We start from the raw sequence: 18,433 nt of genomic DNA, 5'->3' as shown, positions 1-18,433 counted from the left end.
GATGTTAGTGGATACGAGACGGAGATTACTGTACGAGTTGTCGAGATCTGTTCTGTCGCTGCTGCTAAATGCTTCAGGCACGCTGAACACCTGATCAATCAAATACAGTACTCGTATAGTAGTACAGTCATCAATCATGAATTATGAATTATGAAATATGAATCAGGCCCCGCTTCGGATAAATCATGCGGTTGTTAGCCGAAAGATCCCACTTTTAGGGATATACACTGAACAACGGAGAATGGAAATGCATGTTATTGATACAAGGGATATCTATCAATAATCTATTCGTTCTTGAGCCATACAGTAGTTTCACCTGGAATTTTGTCATTCTCAAGGGCTTTTCCAGATGAGTTAAGTAAAACTTGACCTGCAGGTATATTAATCTCGGTCTTTCCGAAATTGACAACTACTTCCCATCCACCAGGTCTCTTAAAATGTAAGATATCTGAATTAGCATCATCATTCTTGATCCATTCTAATTCTTCTGGTCCTTGTAGTTCTTTTCTTAGTTCCAAAGCTTTTCTATAAACGTTTAGTGTACTACTTGGATCTCTATCTTCGACATCTACAGCATATTGTGACATCCAGTCAGGTTGAGGTAAATGTGCAGATTTACCTGAACCATAACCGAAATTCTTTTCATTTGATACCCAAGGTAAAGGTACTCTACATCCATCTCTTCCAATATCGTGACCTTCTGTTCGACGGAAAATAGGATCTTGTCTCTCTTCAGGCGAAATCTCTACAACTTCTTGTAAACCTAGTTCCTCGCCCCTGCGAAATAAGCCAAGTCAGCGCAGATCAAGCGAGGATATACTATATGTCCACTTACTGGTAAATATAAGTTGATCCTGGTAAAGCCAAAATCATCATTGTCATTGCCCTAGCTCTTCTCAGACCACCTTCTACATCGACTTTTGGATCTTGTAGCTTGTTTTGAAGGAAGACATTTAGAGCGACTTGAGATACAGGAAGGTTCTCGTTTGGAACATCAGGTAGACCGAATCGAGATGCATGTCGCATGACCTGCAAATGAGTCTTAGCGATTCGCAGCCTTGCATTTTCGTATTTAAGCATATGAATAACTTACATCGTGATTGGAAAGTACCCAGGTATTACTAGACTTAATCTCTCTAGCTGCTGCCAAAGATCGATTGATGCATTCTTCATATTCCTCTTTATGGAAATTGCACAGTAATATATCGAATGAGAATGCTTGACCTAGTCCATCGGAAGAAGCATAAAGACCTTTTCGATCAGGTGCAACCCAAGCTTCGGCCACAGCCCTAAAACAGAAGATGTCAGCTTTCACTACGAGTCATTGCCAGTAGCGCAATGATATTTGAACTCACATTAAAGGTGGATTATATTGATTAAACAATTTTCTCCAAGATTGATAAATTTCATGAACTTCATCTCTATCATAAATAGGATGTACTAATTCTGCATTACCATTTTGTAATTTTCGAGTTGTTAATTTATCTAAAGTTTCCCAATTTGGTAAAGGTTCAGACATATCTTTTGCTAATCCATGTGCGACATCGATTCTAAATCCAGATACACCTCTATCACCCCAGAATTTTAATGTTTTAAGAAAATCTTCTTTAACATCTGAATGTTCCCAATTGAAATCAGGTTGAGAAGAATCAAACCAATGAAAATACCATTGTCCATCATCTGAACCTGAAGGTGACCATGCTGATCCACCAAATATACTTAACCAATCTGTTGGTGGTTGATCTTTGTTTTCCCCAAGTCCTGTATATGAATCGATTATATCGCATCAATCAGCTTTTATGAACTCTTATGTGGGTTCTCATAGTCGATTCAAGTTCTGGCTTACCATCTCTGAAAATATACCTTGCCCTTTCAGCTGATCCCTTTCCAGCTTTTACAGCGGCTTGAAACCATTCATGATCATCACTGGAATGGTTTGGTACAATATCTACCATAACTTTAATGCCAGCTTGTTTGAGTGTAGCACTCATTTCATTGAAATCTTCTAAAGTACCAATTTTAGGGTCAACATCCCTGTAATCGGCGACATCGTCTAATGAAAGAAGATTACTAATTTAGCGAAAACGTCAGTACGTCGAAAGTACTCAGTACTCACAGCCTCCATCTTTCAGAGCTGATGGATAGAATGGACTGAGCCAGACAGCGTCTACACCAAGTTGCTTCAAATAAGGAACTCTTGAAGTTATACCTTTGAGATCTCCTATACCGTCACCATTCGCATCGGCAAAAGATCTTGGGTAGATTTGATAAATGACAGCTTGTCTCCACCAGTCTGCGTCTGTGTAGATATCGAAAAATACATGTAAATCAGTACTGGTATCTTACCTTTTGCAACAACTTCCAAATCTCACCGGGAAGAAGGTAGACCATGATGTTGTCAAAGCTATTCTTTACTGTTCTATGTGCGTAGAATGGTGTTTCAGTCAATGTCTTGTTATAGAGGTTTATGAGATGTAACGAAACAGTCGAGTTATCTTGTTCAGAGATATAGTCTTTAGCAATTAGTCAGAGCACTCACAGTGCATCCAACACGACTGATGATCTGTCCATATTGGAAGCATGATGGTCGGACCGGTAAAGTGGAGTGAAATTTGAACCGAAACATGATATCCCACACGTCCTCAAAGAAGAGAAATAAGATCCCGTTTCATAGTAGTGTTCCTGAAGATCGGCACCTGTCTGTACCTAGCATGTACCTGCCTCGTTTGATCAGTCAAAATTGCAAATCGCTTAAAGTACTACAAGACCGTCGAGGTTGTGCTTGCAGGAATGCGATTTGCAATTATGGAGGTCTATATGAGGCTTTTCTCTTTCATTACTCGCAGTGTTGGTGATACCGATTGCCAATATTTCAAAGTTTATGGCAAAGACATGTATCAGCTGCTGTGATCATTTTAACGCTAACGGCAATGGAATACGGTTGAAGCTACGGTAATCTCAAATAGCGGTATTCTCCTAGATGTGATGTAAGCATTCTTAGCGGTACCTATCGAACTCTTGACATCAAGTAATTGTTAGACTCCCGTATGGTGTGGCATATATGAGTTTTTATATGTGCGCATTTGGGTATCAAAAATTGCCAATTTCCAATAACAAGTTCCAGCGGTAATCGCTTTTCTCCTTCTTTACGTTAATTGTCAGTAACATGGCCAACTGATATTGCGTAAAGCTAAAAAGGTTCTTAGCGACATGAGATTGGAGCTACCGCAGATGTTCTGCAGGGCAATTACCGTCTCGGAACCAAAGGTTTGAGCTTTGCCCCAAGGGGTTCCCGCAATATGCGAATGATCACCTTTCGAAAATAACGGAATGACAGTCGTACATACCTCCGAATCTTTATTTGGGATGTTTCATAGTCACATAAACGTCGAAAAAACCAATAATGTGCTTGATGTTAGCAGATGATCATGAGGGATTTGACTATATTGCTGAAATTAGAGAAATATATATAAAGTAGCTGATCAACTGTCAATGAAAAATTTTGTCCTTACCCCAACAACTTCAATAAGACTTTGAAGAGTAACAAGTTAGATATTGCCTAACATCCTTATATCAAACTTTTCAATACAACCAATCTCATAACCGTCATCATCAAGAATGTCGACCGGTAATGATCTAGTCACGACCGAACAAGAGGTCTTGGATAATATCAAACAAGAAATTGCCAACTATGATGATGTAGTAGATTCTGCTAGAGCAGCTGTAGATGCTGAAAAGAGTCTGACTTTACGTGAAGCTCTTCGAAGATATCCTAAAGCAGCTGCTTGGTCTGTTCTATTATCTACAGCAATGTAAGTGAAACTCTCTTAATTTTGATAATTGAAACAATATTGACAATGGCCTATTGAAACTACAGTATTATGGAAGGTTTCGATGTTGTACTTATTAACAATTTTTATGCTTTACCACAATTTGCTAAGAAATACGGTGTTCAACTTCCAAATGGGAAATATACAATTACCGCACCTTGGCAAGCTGGTCTTTCAAATGGTGCTCAAGTTGGTGAAATCATTGGTCTATGTATCAATGGTTGGTCTTCTGAAAGATTCGGTTATAAGAAAACTATGATTGCTGCTGTAAGTAAACCTTACAAGTTTACCGTATCGATCAAATTGAAAGCTAATTCTTTGATTGACCCATATAGCTTGCAATGATGATTGGTGCAATTTTTATTCCATTCTTCGCTCATAATATCGAAACTTTACTTGCTGGAGAAATTTTACAAGGGTAAATATCATCTCATACCGAAGCATTTCTTCTTATTGTTCGAAAGTCTCCACTGACTTTCCTGACCCAATTGCATAGTATCCCTTGGGGTGTTTTCCAAACTTTAACTACAGCTTACGCTGCTGAAATTTCACCTGTTGCTCTTCGACCATATTTAACTGCATATGTTAATTTATGTTGGGTTATTGGTCAAATTATCGCTTCAGGTGTTTTAAGAGGTGTTTTAACTTGGGATACTGAATGGGCTTATAGATTACCTTTTGCTCTACAATGTAAGTCATAATGATCACCAATAAGCGACAGAGGAGAAGGATCGGAAAACTGATATTTGGAAATAAATTCTTTTTATAGGGTTATGGCCTGCACCAATTTTGATCGGTACGATATTCGCGCCTGAATCACCTTGGTGGCAAGTCCGAACTGGCAGACATGAAGAAGCTAGAAAAACAATCCGAAGTTTATTCAATAATCCAACAGAAGAAGAAGTTGAAAATTCTATTTCATTAATGGTACATACCAATGCTATTGAAAAAGAAATGTCTGCAGGTACAAGTTATTGGGATTGTTTCAAAGGTATTGATTTAAGAAGAACTGAAGTAGCTTCAGGTGCTTGGATGATTCAAAATCTTTGTGGTTCAGCTTTTATGGGTTATTCAACTTTCTTCCTTGAACAAGCTGGTTTAGCTGTAACCAATGCTTTCAACTTATCAATCGCTCAATATGCTTTAGGTATTTGTGGTACTCTCTCTTCATGGGTATGTTTAATTTACGCAGCTCAACTTTGTGGTATGCAGTAGGGAATGTGGCTAATTCTGTGGCGTCGGATGTTTTCAGTTTTTGATGACAAGATATGGTAGAAGAAGACTTTACTTGATTGGTCTTTTCGGTATGATCTGCTTTTTATTAGTCATCGGTGGAATGGGATTCATTTCCACCAAAAACACTGGTGCTCAGTAAGTTTTCAAAACATAACCCCATTACCGGAAACCATAAAAGTTCTCAAAGCTGAGCGTGGTACTCTGCCATCTACAGATGGGCTATAGGAGCCATGTTACTTGCCTATACCGCTTTATACGACGCAACAGTTGGACCAGTATGTTACACTATCGTCGGAGAAATATCTTCAACTAGATTAAGAGCTAAAACAGTCGTGTAAGTCATCCTTTAGCTTTTTAAAAACCGGAAAAAAACACGTAAAATTGACATTTTTCCACTTTTTTCCACAGAATCGCTCGAGTTGCTTACAATATTATCGGTATTGTCAATGGAATTATCATGCCATACTTCTTAAATGAGCAGAAACTCAACTGGGGAGCAAAGACTGGATGGTTCTGGGCAGGCTTCTGTGTCCTCTGCTTCGTCTGGACGTATTTCAGATTGCCTGAAGCAAGAGGAAGAACATATGGTGAATTAGATGTTTTATTCGAAAATAAGGTTTCAGCAAGAAAATTCGCCACAACCATTGTAGATCAATTTGCCGGTCATGGTGTAGGCTCATCTCCATCACCTCACAACGTTGAGGATCTTGATGAGAAGAAATATGTATCAAATTCTAAAGGTGATGTAGTACATCTTGAAAGTATTTAATCGAAAGGGAAGGAGGAAGTCGGTATGGGTTAGATGAATGTGGCGGTTGTTCGTTATAGCTTGTTTTACGCTTCTTCGAGGTTATATAGTTTATGTATGATGATTTATTTACCATATTTTGTCAGTAGTATTTGTGTTCAGTTTGTGATTTATGCGTTCTATGAAACATGTATATGCATGAAAAAAGGTTATGAGAGTTTGATTTCGAGCGAGAACATTCCTAGTACATTTCGTAGCTTTGACCATACCTTAAGGATACGCGTTATCTATTTTACACCCCCATTTAGGCTTCTACCGGCTCAACTACTGCTACGATCGTAGCAACTAGTACCACGTCAATAATAATATTGAATATTCTTTGAATTCTTATTGTCTGCTTCTTGCAGCTTTGATACCAAGATTTGCTCAAGATATACCAGACTCTTGACTGACAACTCAGCAAAACTCAGCGCCAATACAATACCCAGAAGCGAAAAGACGTTGTGAGATATAGATACTGGTGATCTTTCTCATTACGTCTACAACCATTCAGTATATTTCGATAATATTTAACCGCTTTAGAAACTTCCCCCATCAAAAACTCATTCACCATGTTGGTTTCAAGACTATTCCCGCTGGCAACTCTTCTTGCTTTGCCAATCAGTTCAGCATTTTATTTACCTGGTACAGCACCAAGAGATTATTTAGAAGGTGAAAAAATAGATGTTTTCGTTAATACATTAACACCAATGTTAAATTCAAAATTACATTCATTAATTTCATATGATTATTATGATGATAGATTTGGTTTCTGTAGACCTTTTAATGGAATTGAAAAACAACCTGAATCTTTAGGTTCAATTTTATTTGGTGATAGAATTTTAAATTCACCATATGAATTAAATATGTTAAAAAATGAAACATGTAAATTATTATGTCAATCTTCAATAACAAAAGAACAATCAATTTTTATAAATGAAAGAATTAAAGAAGATTATGGTTTAAATTTTTTAATTGATGGTTTACCTTCATCAGAAATGAAAAGAGATTCAAAAACTCAAGAAATTTTTTTAGATGCTCAAGGTTTTAATTTAGGTGATGATGAATCTATACCAGATAAACCTGCTTTAAATAATCATTATGATATTTATATTCAATATCATGAAAAAGATACTTATTCCTATATATCAACACCAAAATCGAAAAAACAATATAGAGTAGTTGGTGTTTTAGTTTATCCAAGAACAGTAAATTCAATGATTTCAGGATCAAATTCACCAGATTGTTTTTCAACTCAACCATTATATTTAAGTGAAGCGACAAATAATGAATTTTATTATACATATTCAATTTCATATATCAAATCAGATATTACATGGGGATTAAGATGGGATGCATATTTACATGTATTTGATCCAAAAATACATTGGTTTTCATTAATAAACAGTTTAGTTATAGTTGGATTTTTAACTTTTATGGTTATGATGATTTTATATAGAACAATTTCAAAAGATATTTATAGATATAATCAAATTGATTTATCTGAAGATGTTCAAGAAGATTATGGATGGAAATTAATTCATGGTGAAATTTTTAGATTACCTCAAAGACCAATGTTATTATCTGTAATGGTTGGAAATGGTTTACATTTAATTATAATGTTAATTGTTACATTATTATTCGCTCTATTTGGTTTTTTATCACCATCAAACAGAGGTTCCTTAGCTACTGTTTTATTAATTTGTTGGACATTATTTGGTTGTGTATCGGGATATACTTCTTCAAGAACATATTCAACTTTAGGTGGTGATCAATGGAAATCAAATTTAATTTTAACCACGGTATTATTCCCAATAGTTGTTTTTTCAGTTATTGGATTACTCAATTTATTCTTAATTTTCGCTTCAGCAAGTGGTGCAGTACCATTTGGAACTATATTAGCTATTTTATTATTATGGTTTTTAATTAGTGCACCATTATCAATAGCAGGATACTTTTATGGATTAAAACATGGATCATTTGAAAATCCTTTAAAAACTTCAAGTATACCAAGACAAATTCCACCTAAACCATGGTATTTAAATCAATGGATTTCAGCTATTTTAGGTGGTATTTTACCTTTTGGTGCTGCATTCGTTGAATTATATTTCGTTTTATCATCATTATTTGGAAATAGAGCTTATTATGCTTTTGGTTTTTTATTTTTAACTTTTTTAATTGTAGTTATAACTACAGCAACTACAACGATTTTATTTATTTATTTCACTTTATGTGCAGAAGAATATAGATGGCATTGGAGATCTTTCTTAATTGGTGGTGGTTCAGCTTTCTGGTTATTTACTTATGGTATTTGGTATTGGGTTTCAAGATTATCTTTAGATAGTTTTACAAGTGTAGTTTTATATTTCGGTTATTTGTGAGTTTTGATTGATATTCGTCACTAACTAATAAAAGAGTCTGTGAATTGATTGCTGATCTCAAAATATCTACTCCAGATTCCTATTCTCATTACTCGATTTCTTAATTGGTGGATCAATAGGTTACATAGCGACTTATTTCGCTATAAGAAGATTATATTCTTCAATTAGAGTGGACTAGACGAAGACATATTGGAAAAACATAGTAGGGAGAAGGTCATCATGGATTGTGTATCGTTTATAGAAGAAACAGGAGAATAAGAGAACAAATGAGAAACGAATATATATGACATTTAACGAAATTCACAGATACAAGCCCAGACCACTGGGGGAAAAAACCAAAATCAATCCCAATGAAAAAAACGGTTCATCTCCAATTATATAGATTGTTAGATATATCATCGAATCATCATGTTGATTATACGGAAGATCGTACATAAAGATCATGCATTATATACACTTCAAGTACTTAGAATAATTACAACAATCAGCGGCGTTTGGCAATTTCAACTGATAGAATACACGACTTATGTTCTGTACCATACAGGGATGCAGGCTCAAGAAGAGTCATTGATTTATATACAACGTAAAATGCATGATCTTCATATTTATTTATATACACATTTTAGTGAATAATCAAACCTTTGTATGTCCATATCCCTTCAATAGTTTTACCATCCCTCTGATAACCCCGTTCCAGGTCGGATTGTAAATCGCCCAACAGACAATATTCACTAGAAAAGGTAGGATTTTCAACCAAAAAAGGGGCTCCATGGAAATGTAGGAATGAGACGACCAATGTCAATATCAGTTCGTAATTTACAAAGTAGGGTAAGCGATGTGCTTTAATCGCAGGATATGGGGAAAAGGATAATAACGCATCTATATATAATTCAGAACGAAAAACGGAGAAATCCCCAAAACCAAATGACGAAGGAGACTATATTATAAGATACATTTTCATTCTTCTTGACTTTGGTTTCAATGCTGTACGAGTTGGTTGTTGTAGTCGGACGAAATGACCTCTTATGCTCATCGTCTCGTATGATCAAGAGGAACTTGAAGAATTTGGGTTGGATTTACGGAATTTGTTGGCATATTCCACAATTTTGTCATCAGAAATGGTGAGTAACTTCTCCTCGGGTGGATTGGCCACGAGTTCAGCGATGCATGCTCCAACGCTGCGGCAATATTCATTACCTTATCAGCATAACGTTGACTGGCAAGTAGCACAATCATCGTGAATACTCACTCTTCACCATACGTAGCCGAGTTAAAACTTATCCCGAGTGTTTTGAGAGGTGTGAAAAGACTATTCATGAACCATTGACCTTTTCTGCCGTCGGCCCTGAAAACGCATTGCTGGATCAGTACAAACACGTCTCAGGTAGCTGTGGGAGTTATTGACTACGACTCACCTATGTCCAATCAACGCACCTGGTCTAAGGATAATAACCCTGTTAAATCCCATGGCTTTTACATCCTCTTCTAATTGACCTTTGATCCTCATATAGAAGAAACGAGATGTATGAGATGCACCACCAGAGGATACAAGGATCATCTGTAGTCATGTGTCAGCAAGGGTTCGAATTTCGTAAAACTCGCGTATACATCTAACGATTTCGTCTGATGAGGTAGAGCGGAGAAAGTCACAGGGAACAGGTAGATGGGCCTTCTTGAGCAGGAGCGAGACTAAGAGTCAACTTACAGTATCAGCCCCATCTTCTCTAGCCTTTTTAGCTAAATCTCTATTTAAATCTAAATCCAATTTTTCTTGATTGGCTGTACCACCAGCATCCGCTCTTGTAGTACCTAAACAAGATATATAAACACCGTTTGATTCAGAGATCTTCTGTCCATCTTTTGGAGCTTGAAATAGATTCTCATATAATCTAGTGGTCAATTTAGTTTGTGGATTTCCCGGTGATGGTGTTTGGAAAGGTAATGATCTTCGTGTCAAGATGGTTAAATTTGATGGGTGTGAGGAGGATAAGATGGATTTGAGAGTAAAGGACCCAGTCAAGCCGGTCGCGCCAACCAATGTTATAGGCGAAGGGGTGGCCATCTTGTGGATTAATTGGTGATGCTTAAGTGTATATACGGTAAAAGTGGATCAACTGTAGGTTGAAGGCTAAATGAGTATCGAAAGGGGGAGAATGAGAAGTTGAATGTACACAAAGTGATCGATCTTTGTATGAGTGGGATTGACACTAAATACTAGTTGTTGTCCGAAACTGATTCTTCTTCGGAAACTTCAGCTGAAGATATCAAGTCGTTTGAAAGGATTTCTTTTGATATGACAGGTGGTGATCTTGGTACTCTACGTTGTGTAATTGATAAATGAAGTGTGCGAGCGATAGCTGATTTATTTGAAAAGGTGGTCAGCATTCTCACCACATTTCATAAGTACGATCCTAAATTATGCGGAGACGCTGACGTTAGACGGGGTTTGGATCCGACCGTCGGGCAGAGAAGAAGAATATTGATTAAATGATCAATTTTCAGCTTTTGCCGAATAGATGATGATAACCCCCCCTCCTTCAGTAAGAAAGCCGAAAGGGTGGGAAGGACATAAGAGAAGGGATATATATATGGTGAATATAGTGTTTCACTTACCGTAAGCTATTATATCAAGTACAATACAAAGACCAAAAGGGATGAAAAGGAGAAAAGCTGCTATACGACAAGCGAAGGGGAACTACGGTTTTGTTTATCATCTGGTCAGCTTTGAATGTTTTTTTTTTCGTTATTTCCTGCCTTAAATTGTATATTCTATGTTTTATATGTATGTATAGATCTTAACAACATTCCTTCTATTCTCTCTTCTATGCTTGTTCACTTTCACATATGTCACAAACCATTACCCAAAACAATCTGAGTTCTTTGTGCTTTCATTCATTTGCTCCACTTTTCCAATTGAAAAGTCGCGCTTTACTCACATAAGAAAGAAGACCAGGTAATTCAATACTCAGATAATCCAACATGAGTTGTAAAGTTTTTGCGTGTCTTGTTCTTTAATTGAACAACATCTGAAAGTGAAAGTGATTAGATTTACTTTCAGTTTATGAGATATCAGTCAAGGTGCGATTGTTTTAAATATAAATAAAATAGATAAGAAAAGACAGAAAAGAGGTTATTATCTGAATGGTAGTTATGGTATGGTATAACCGGCTAAAAATCACACAATATAAAAGGTTAAATTCTTGGCTTTTACCCTTAAATATCTCACACTCTCATCAAAAGCATGAGAAAGATATAAAAGACAAGGTAAAGAAGGTAGAAATTGTAATGAGATCTTTAGCTGTACTCGAGTACCTTAATTCTGGAACATGTTCAGGTATTCATCATCAGTTACTATCTCTGTCATGAGTCCTCACTCCTTCTTGCTTTTCCTTTCCTTTCTTATTCTCGTCTGCATCTGTAATCGTATCGGACTTGTTCGGAAAACAAAATTCTTTCACTTCGATTGCATAACAACCAAAATTTATGCATGTCATACTGCTTACTGTACACAACATAAAGATGCAAGAGCGATAAAAACGTTTATCATGATCCTTTTAACCTTGTTTGCGCCCGCATGAAAAGGCTGAAATGTAGGACAAAAGAGAATAACGGCATATTCCCATGGCCTAAAAACGATTAAAAGATTTGTATGATACAATTACATATAGAGGTGATATATCTATATACAACAAGGAAAAGAGGAAGATAAATCATAGATAAGAGGGGGTATACCAATGGATTTCGACTTTGAAAGCGTGATAAGTCACCTTAAAGGAACAAAGTGCACAGCATATATGTCCTAATATTTAACGATGGATATATACCTTCTAAAGAAACAAAACAATCATAGCAATTTACCAAAAACACCTTTCGCGGTACTTTTAGCAGCTTCTTTCATCTACAAACGAAAAACAATTCCCACGAAATGGAAGTTGATCAGCACGTCATCTATTATATCTATCGTAAAGTATAATAACGTTAAATACAGAAAAACTTACGGCTGCATTTCTAGCATGATTATAATAATCTGATGCACTTGCAGAAACACTGTTTAGAGAATCATTCAAACCATCGAGGTAATTTCCTCTTTGTGTAGCTGCATCAGTCATTTCAGAATATCTGGGAAAAATCGTAAACATAATTGCAAACCATTCGTCATCAGCCCAAAAGCAATCTCGATCATAGAGGGAAAAAAGGATCAATTGATCGGTTATGCGAATTGACGAGAGTTTCCTTATCTCCATATTATTTAAGGGTTGTTGTGTGATCTTTCGGGTAAAAGTAGATTAGATAAATCAAAACACTTACACATCATTTCTTTCCCTTGCATCCCTTACTGGAGCTTTCTGTTTTTGTACAGCTGTTCTCTTGACTGCAGCTCCAGTCGATGCTGTCAATACAACTTTTTCAGCTTCTTCCGGTGGTTTACCCCATGTTATTAATGGTTTAGGTGGAGGTGGTGGTACTTTTGGTGGAGGTGGTCTCGTTGGTCCGGCAACTAAGAACAAACGTCAATATCATATGCTTAGCACATATTTGACGTATGCGTCCCCGAAAACCTGATGAAGGGATTTAGGCTGTGAATAGCTTCGACTTACTGAGATTATCCAATTGAGCACCTGTTATAGGCGCACCACCCCAAATCCAACCTCCTACCATCGAACTAGCGTTCAAGGGAACAGGTTGTGGAGGTATGATTCGTTTGATGGTACATGGATCTAATCTGGGGGGAAGAGGTTTTCTGAAATGGAAGAATGTACGTAGGTGTATATCTAAAGGACCGGAATATTCAATAAAATCACCGGATCGATCATCTATCGATAATTTCCCTGCTGGACGCCTGTGTCATGCGTAGTTAGGCAATTAGCTCTCTATAAATGTTCTGTTAGATGTATTTGAGAAAATGATAAGATGGACATACCCTTCCATGCCATAATATAGTTCCAACTTGGTTATATACTCTAAACGCGGTACAGAATAGAAATGTGCTGATCCGGTCGTTGTTACAGCGACTAAGACTTTCTGGCCTATTGTCCAGGAAGACCATAATCAGTATCCAACAGCCAAATAACCAAGTTGATATGGGCAAATACTACTGACCATGTCTAGTAACGTAGAAAACATCAGATAATTCTTCATCCTCCAACTCAACTTTAGCTACTCTTTCACCGTTGAAATTGATAGCCACTCTTATACTTTTTTTAGACGCAGCTATCCATAAACAGTGAACAGGTATTTCTTTCGTTTTATGATTATCTTGATTCTGTTGATCCCTCATAGCAGCTTGTAGAGATTCCGAAGAAGGTGTTAGTTCATTACCATTGATAGGATCTAAAACAAATGAAGCTATTGGTCCAGCTAAAGATTCATTTGTAAATGTTGGTGGTTTAGTTTCAACTATCCATTCTCCTAATGAATTTATCAATACATATATCTTGGTCATCCTATGATTAATTATATGTCAGAATTGATGTTAGCCAATATCAGCACTGAAAGTGATGAGTAGGACTTACCCCTTGGCGTAAGATACAATTAATCTAGGTCGATTGACGAGATCTACATAGAATAATTAGATCAGTAAGCCTTCAATCAACAACGTACTGCGCAAGTTCATGATTGCACTCACCAGCTCCCATACCAGATACAACCCATCTCATTGAACCAACAACAGATTGTTCACCTAAAACATTTTGAACGTTACCTTTTTTCTTTTTCTTTTTCATTTGTTCACCATCTTCATTAAAACCTTCTCTTAGAATAACATCAGGTCCACGCATATCAATGATAGCTAAAGATTTTGATGAGAAAGCCACCGCTATAAAACCAATATCTGATACAGCTGTACATATAGGTTCGCCTCTTTTTAGAGTGAATATCGCAACAGGTTTAAATCCATCATGTTTATATTTTGCTAAATGTCCTATTTCTGTTACTTCTTCTACCCATCCATTTGAATTACCATCTAAGCCATGTGCTTGCGATGATGATGACGATGACATGTGAGGGAAATAACCTGAATCATGATTAGGACCATTCAAATTATGATTTTCATTTAATTCTTCAATGTCATCTTCTGCTTCTTGATCGTCATCTTGACCTCCCCTTTTGTTTTTACCTTTTGCTTCGGCAAATTTAGTTACGATTATTTCACCAGTATAAAAAGTGACAATACATTCTAAAGCTTCTTTTGCTAAATGAACAGATTTGATTCTAACTTTTGATCTATCATTAAACCATAATTGACTTAGCGGTAGATGTTTACAATCTTTATGTTTCAAATAATCTCCTATTGAAATTGTTAAATGTGGTAATGGACTAGGAAATTCAAATCTTAACGGTGTAGGTAATAATAATAGATGTGGAGAAGCATCCCAAAATCTGATTGTACAATCTGAATGATATGTAATGAAGATTCTATAACTTTCTAATTTTGCTACTTTTACATCGGGAGCTCCATGTGATTGTAAATCAGGTACAGCCATTCCTCCATATATAGGTAATCTAGGTATTTCTTCCTGATCACTACCAGAATTTTCAATTTGATAACTAATTAATCTTTTAAACATGTTTGTAGGTAATGAATACATTTCCATGCCTAATACACTTAATCCACCTGACCATAATGAAGAAGGTAATCTCAATTGTTTTCTAACTTTACGTTTTTGTGGTCCACTTCCATATATTGAATCAGGTGTAGGTATACTTAATGTAGGTGAAGGTGCAGGAGAGCCTATACCAGGTGATGTCCAAGGTAATCTCCATCCTGTAGAAGAGAAACTGCCACTTCTTATTGGTGTTATCGCCGAAGGTGTGCCTAAAGTAGGTGCAGGTGTCATAGCTACTAATTTCTCACCTTCACCAGGTTGAACAAAATTCTTTCTACCAGGTGAAGGAGGTATGACGGTTGATCTAGGTGGAGGGAAGACCCAGGATTCTAAACCTCTTAAGGCTGTTGGTTCTTTGACTTGAGGCATATTGTAATCTGGAGTTAAAGAAATGATTGTTGCTATTGGATCGTGACTCAGGTTGAAGTATGGATTTGATCTTGGTAATAGGATGAAATCTTCTGGTGGAGTTTTAGTTAAATAACTTGAACTTCCTGTAGGAGCTAAAGAATCTCTGTATGCATATCTTTCTTGTAAAGGCATACTTTCAGATGGTGACATCGGAGTTGTGCCTCTTCTTAATAAAGGTGGTTTGTATGCTGGAAATTGTAAGATATTTACACCAGGTTTTTCACCTGGACTTTGACCACCTAAAACAAGTAATAAAGTTTCACCTCTTTCTGCGTAATCTACTGTAGCATTTGATATAGGTTCTATAGTTGGATCTACACCTTGAGCAGCAATTTGAGTTTTCAGTGTGACTTGATCTGGGAAACTTGCCCAAGTTAACTTGAAGATTGGTTCTCTATTTGCTGATACAGCTGTAGGGATTTCATTACCTTGAGGATCTAATTCAACTTTTCTAAGTTGGTTGTCTAAAGCTCCAGCATCAAATAATGATTCAGCATCTGTAACGTTAACATCTTCATGTGTGATTGTTCTAACCATCAATGGCTTATCAGATTCTGAATATGCCCAAAATGTTATACATCCATCTGCATGTCCAACAGCAAAAACCAATCCATCCGGTCTCCATACTATTGACGTGACAGAGGGTGTACGTTCAGTCCATAATGATCCATCTGCATCTTGGTATGATCCTCCTCCAGGTGCTCCAGGTGGTAAAGTCATTTCAAACGTTTTGGCGACTACGTTCTTTTGCATATCCCATGCAACTACTCCTCCTTCATAACCTATCAATAGTATATTGAGGTCTCTAGGATTTACAGCTATACATGTTGCCATCGGGCTGTGAACAAGTTAGCTAAGAGCGGATTCATTCTTTCTATTTCCATTTATCGTAAATCTGAAATGGGAGGAATAGGTAAAATCGTAATTGTTATGATCCCACTCACCCGCCTAAAGTCTTCCTTCTACCTGGAATACCACTTCTAATCATTCTACCTTCATAGTCAGACCAGCAATTACCGATTTTCCAATTACCTAAACCTCTTCTACTTAAATCCCAACTCAAAGTTGTACCATCTTTTATAGTAAAGAATAAATGAGTATGACTCGGTAAAGGTTGATCTACACTTGTTACTGTACCCCATAAAGTATAACTAATTTCTTTCAATGGTAAAGGTGGGTGTGTTAAAGGATTGGGATGATCTGTTAAATGTTGTAATGAATATGTATGTATTGTATTTGATCCATCTATAGCTATTAATCTATGGTGCCCGGGATGAAAAAATAAGAATTTGATTGAAGCTGCTGGTCCAGAAGATGAAATCGTTGATACAGGTAAAGTAAATTGAAATGATGATTGACCATATACATGGACTAAACCTGATGCAGTTCCTACACCTAATAACGATAATAATGGATCAACAGCTAAAGCTGTAATCTCTCCTGTTAATCCAAGTGGTCTTAAATGTCCATATCGATAAAATGATGTCTCCTTCAATTGCTTAGAATAATCTGTTTCCGGTGGAAGAGTGGGTGCTTTGTTGTTCTTGAACATCTTGCACGAATACTATCGAGGTTGCCGGACTCTAGTGAAGGGCAATGATACTGTTCTGCTGCAGAGTTGACCAGTAGGGCAGAATGATGGAAGAAAGCTACACCGCCGTCGCGCCGAGAAGGTCGCTCGTGTACATCAACCAGCCTCGAATTGATGGATCAAGCGAAGCGGTCCTGGTTGATCTGTCGAAGCGTATTCACTTGATCCAGACAATTGCGATTTGCGCTGTTGGCAGGCTTTGGTGGAGATGTAATGATGGACAAAGTATGTAAAGTAATGAGTTGAAAAGACGTGTCTTCTCGGATGTAATGTACGGGTTATGTACTTCAACAAAACGCGTAAGATACCCTATTTGTATCAACCGCGGTCATATTGTACGTAAATGCTGAGCAGAAATACCCCAAACTGGTTTATCGTTAAACCATAGTTCAATTGGAAGAATGCATCATAATCACACATGCACAGTGACGAATAAAAGCATATGATGTATCAACAGGAACTACAGATGAGATGCATGTAGAAGAAGAAGCTGTTCGGCGAGGGAGACTTAGATTGTAAAAACCCTCTTAAAATCAATCAGTATAGGATATGCGCAGGCGTACACCGATCAGAAATCCATCTTGATCTTCAGCTTATCTCCTTCCACAATCTCTTCTTTCCTACTCATCAACTCTTCCATATCCCAAGGACAGCTAATATATCTTGCAGATAACCATTCTCTTCTCTCAGAAGCTAACCAACATATCGTATCTCCAGCTATATACGATTTATGAGGTAATTTCGCTCGTAATTCTTCAGGTTCATTTATCGTTAATTGAGTTTTGATCGCTCCAGGATTAACGCAAAAAGTTAATAAACCTTGATCCAAATGATCTAGTTGAGTGTTCTCTGTCCATCTTAATAAAGCAAGTTTCGATGATCTATAACTTGAACTTCCTCCTCTTACAGATAAAGCTCCAGAAGATGATACATTGATCATAGTGCATGATCCAGGTAAATCATTTGAAGTTCGAGTTGATAGCAACATGGGCAAGAAAAGTCGAGTCATATTGAATACTCCATGTAAATTAACTTCCCAAGTTCGCCAATATACTTCTGGATCAGATGCTAATATCGTTGCGTAAGGTTCTTGATGTGCTGCATTATTAATTAATACGTCAAGTCGACCATCAAATACTTTGGAGATAGTGTCGTAGGCTGCTTGTACTTCGTTGAGGAGGGATATATTGGTTTTACATGAGATAACAAGTGATTCTGATCTTTCAGCATCGAGTGCTGCTTTCTTGATCTTTTCTTTCGTTGATTCCATTACATCGTGTATATCGATAATGGCTATCGATTTGGCGCCAGCACGAGCAAAAGCGATGGCTGTCGCAGATCCAACACCCTCTTGTGAAGCTCCGCCAGTAATGATCACATTACGGCCGGATATGTCAAGTTTTAAGGGAGAGATGTAGTCGTATGAAGTAGCATGATAATTTGTGATAAAGTCGCGACGCTTGATAGTGGACATGTGGTCAACGGAAGGAAATGGTGCGATGAATGTAGATACGAAGGCGAGGAGTATCAAAACGCGCAATGAGCAGCATTATAACGACTAATAGGTTGGTGATTTCTTCAAGATATACTTC

General features: G+C 37.0%; 6 protein-coding genes across 6 annotated transcripts; 2 read left to right on the top strand and 4 right to left on the bottom strand.

Moving 5' to 3' along the window:
- Nucleotides 1-284: 284 nt before the first annotated feature.
- Nucleotides 285-2,391, bottom strand: L201_008064 (uncharacterized protein; the record flags this gene model as incomplete). Its single annotated transcript, XM_066223764.1, has 7 exons — nucleotides 285-777; nucleotides 836-1,029; nucleotides 1,094-1,289; nucleotides 1,356-1,761; nucleotides 1,847-2,053; nucleotides 2,117-2,299; nucleotides 2,373-2,391. 7 exons carry the CDS (start codon nucleotides 2,389-2,391, stop codon nucleotides 285-287), a joined length of 1,698 nt encoding a protein of 565 aa, XP_066079861.1.
- A 1,227-nt stretch (nucleotides 2,392-3,618) lies between these two features.
- On the top strand, nucleotides 3,619-5,835 carry L201_008063 (uncharacterized protein; the record flags this gene model as incomplete). Its single annotated transcript, XM_066223763.1, has 8 exons — nucleotides 3,619-3,812; nucleotides 3,878-4,097; nucleotides 4,166-4,248; nucleotides 4,327-4,520; nucleotides 4,600-5,003; nucleotides 5,083-5,201; nucleotides 5,281-5,400; nucleotides 5,475-5,835. The coding sequence occupies 8 exons, from the start codon at nucleotides 3,619-3,621 to the stop codon at nucleotides 5,833-5,835; spliced, it is 1,695 nt and encodes a 564-aa protein (XP_066079860.1).
- Nucleotides 5,836-6,425: 590 nt separating this feature from the next.
- L201_008062 (uncharacterized protein) lies at nucleotides 6,426-8,412 on the top strand (the record flags this gene model as incomplete). Its single annotated transcript, XM_066223762.1, has 2 exons — nucleotides 6,426-8,230; nucleotides 8,310-8,412. The coding sequence occupies 2 exons, from the start codon at nucleotides 6,426-6,428 to the stop codon at nucleotides 8,410-8,412; spliced, it is 1,908 nt and encodes a 635-aa protein (XP_066079859.1).
- Nucleotides 8,413-9,279: 867 nt separating this feature from the next.
- L201_008061 (uncharacterized protein) lies at nucleotides 9,280-10,296 on the bottom strand (the record flags this gene model as incomplete). The annotated part of the gene is made up of 4 exons (XM_066223761.1): nucleotides 9,280-9,412; nucleotides 9,484-9,579; nucleotides 9,650-9,792; nucleotides 9,940-10,296. 4 exons carry the CDS (start codon nucleotides 10,294-10,296, stop codon nucleotides 9,280-9,282), a joined length of 729 nt encoding a protein of 242 aa, XP_066079858.1.
- Nucleotides 10,297-12,078: 1,782 nt separating this feature from the next.
- On the bottom strand, nucleotides 12,079-16,802 carry L201_008060 (uncharacterized protein; the record flags this gene model as incomplete). The annotated part of the gene is made up of 9 exons (XM_066223760.1): nucleotides 12,079-12,132; nucleotides 12,233-12,353; nucleotides 12,543-12,732; nucleotides 12,833-13,074; nucleotides 13,156-13,261; nucleotides 13,335-13,678; nucleotides 13,748-13,790; nucleotides 13,861-16,088; nucleotides 16,195-16,802. 9 exons carry the CDS (start codon nucleotides 16,800-16,802, stop codon nucleotides 12,079-12,081), a joined length of 3,936 nt encoding a protein of 1,311 aa, XP_066079857.1.
- A 607-nt stretch (nucleotides 16,803-17,409) lies between these two features.
- On the bottom strand, nucleotides 17,410-18,315 carry L201_008059 (uncharacterized protein; the record flags this gene model as incomplete). Its single annotated transcript, XM_066223759.1, has 1 exon — nucleotides 17,410-18,315. One exon carries the CDS (start codon nucleotides 18,313-18,315, stop codon nucleotides 17,410-17,412), a length of 906 nt encoding a protein of 301 aa, XP_066079856.1.
- Nucleotides 18,316-18,433: the final 118 nt, after the last annotated feature.

Source organism: Kwoniella dendrophila, chromosome 11 (assembly GCF_036810415.1).
Source record: "Kwoniella dendrophila CBS 6074 chromosome 11, complete sequence".
Taxonomy (NCBI): Eukaryota; Fungi; Basidiomycota; class Tremellomycetes; order Tremellales; family Cryptococcaceae; genus Kwoniella; species Kwoniella dendrophila.
This window is presented reverse-complemented; position numbering and strand designations above follow the sequence as displayed.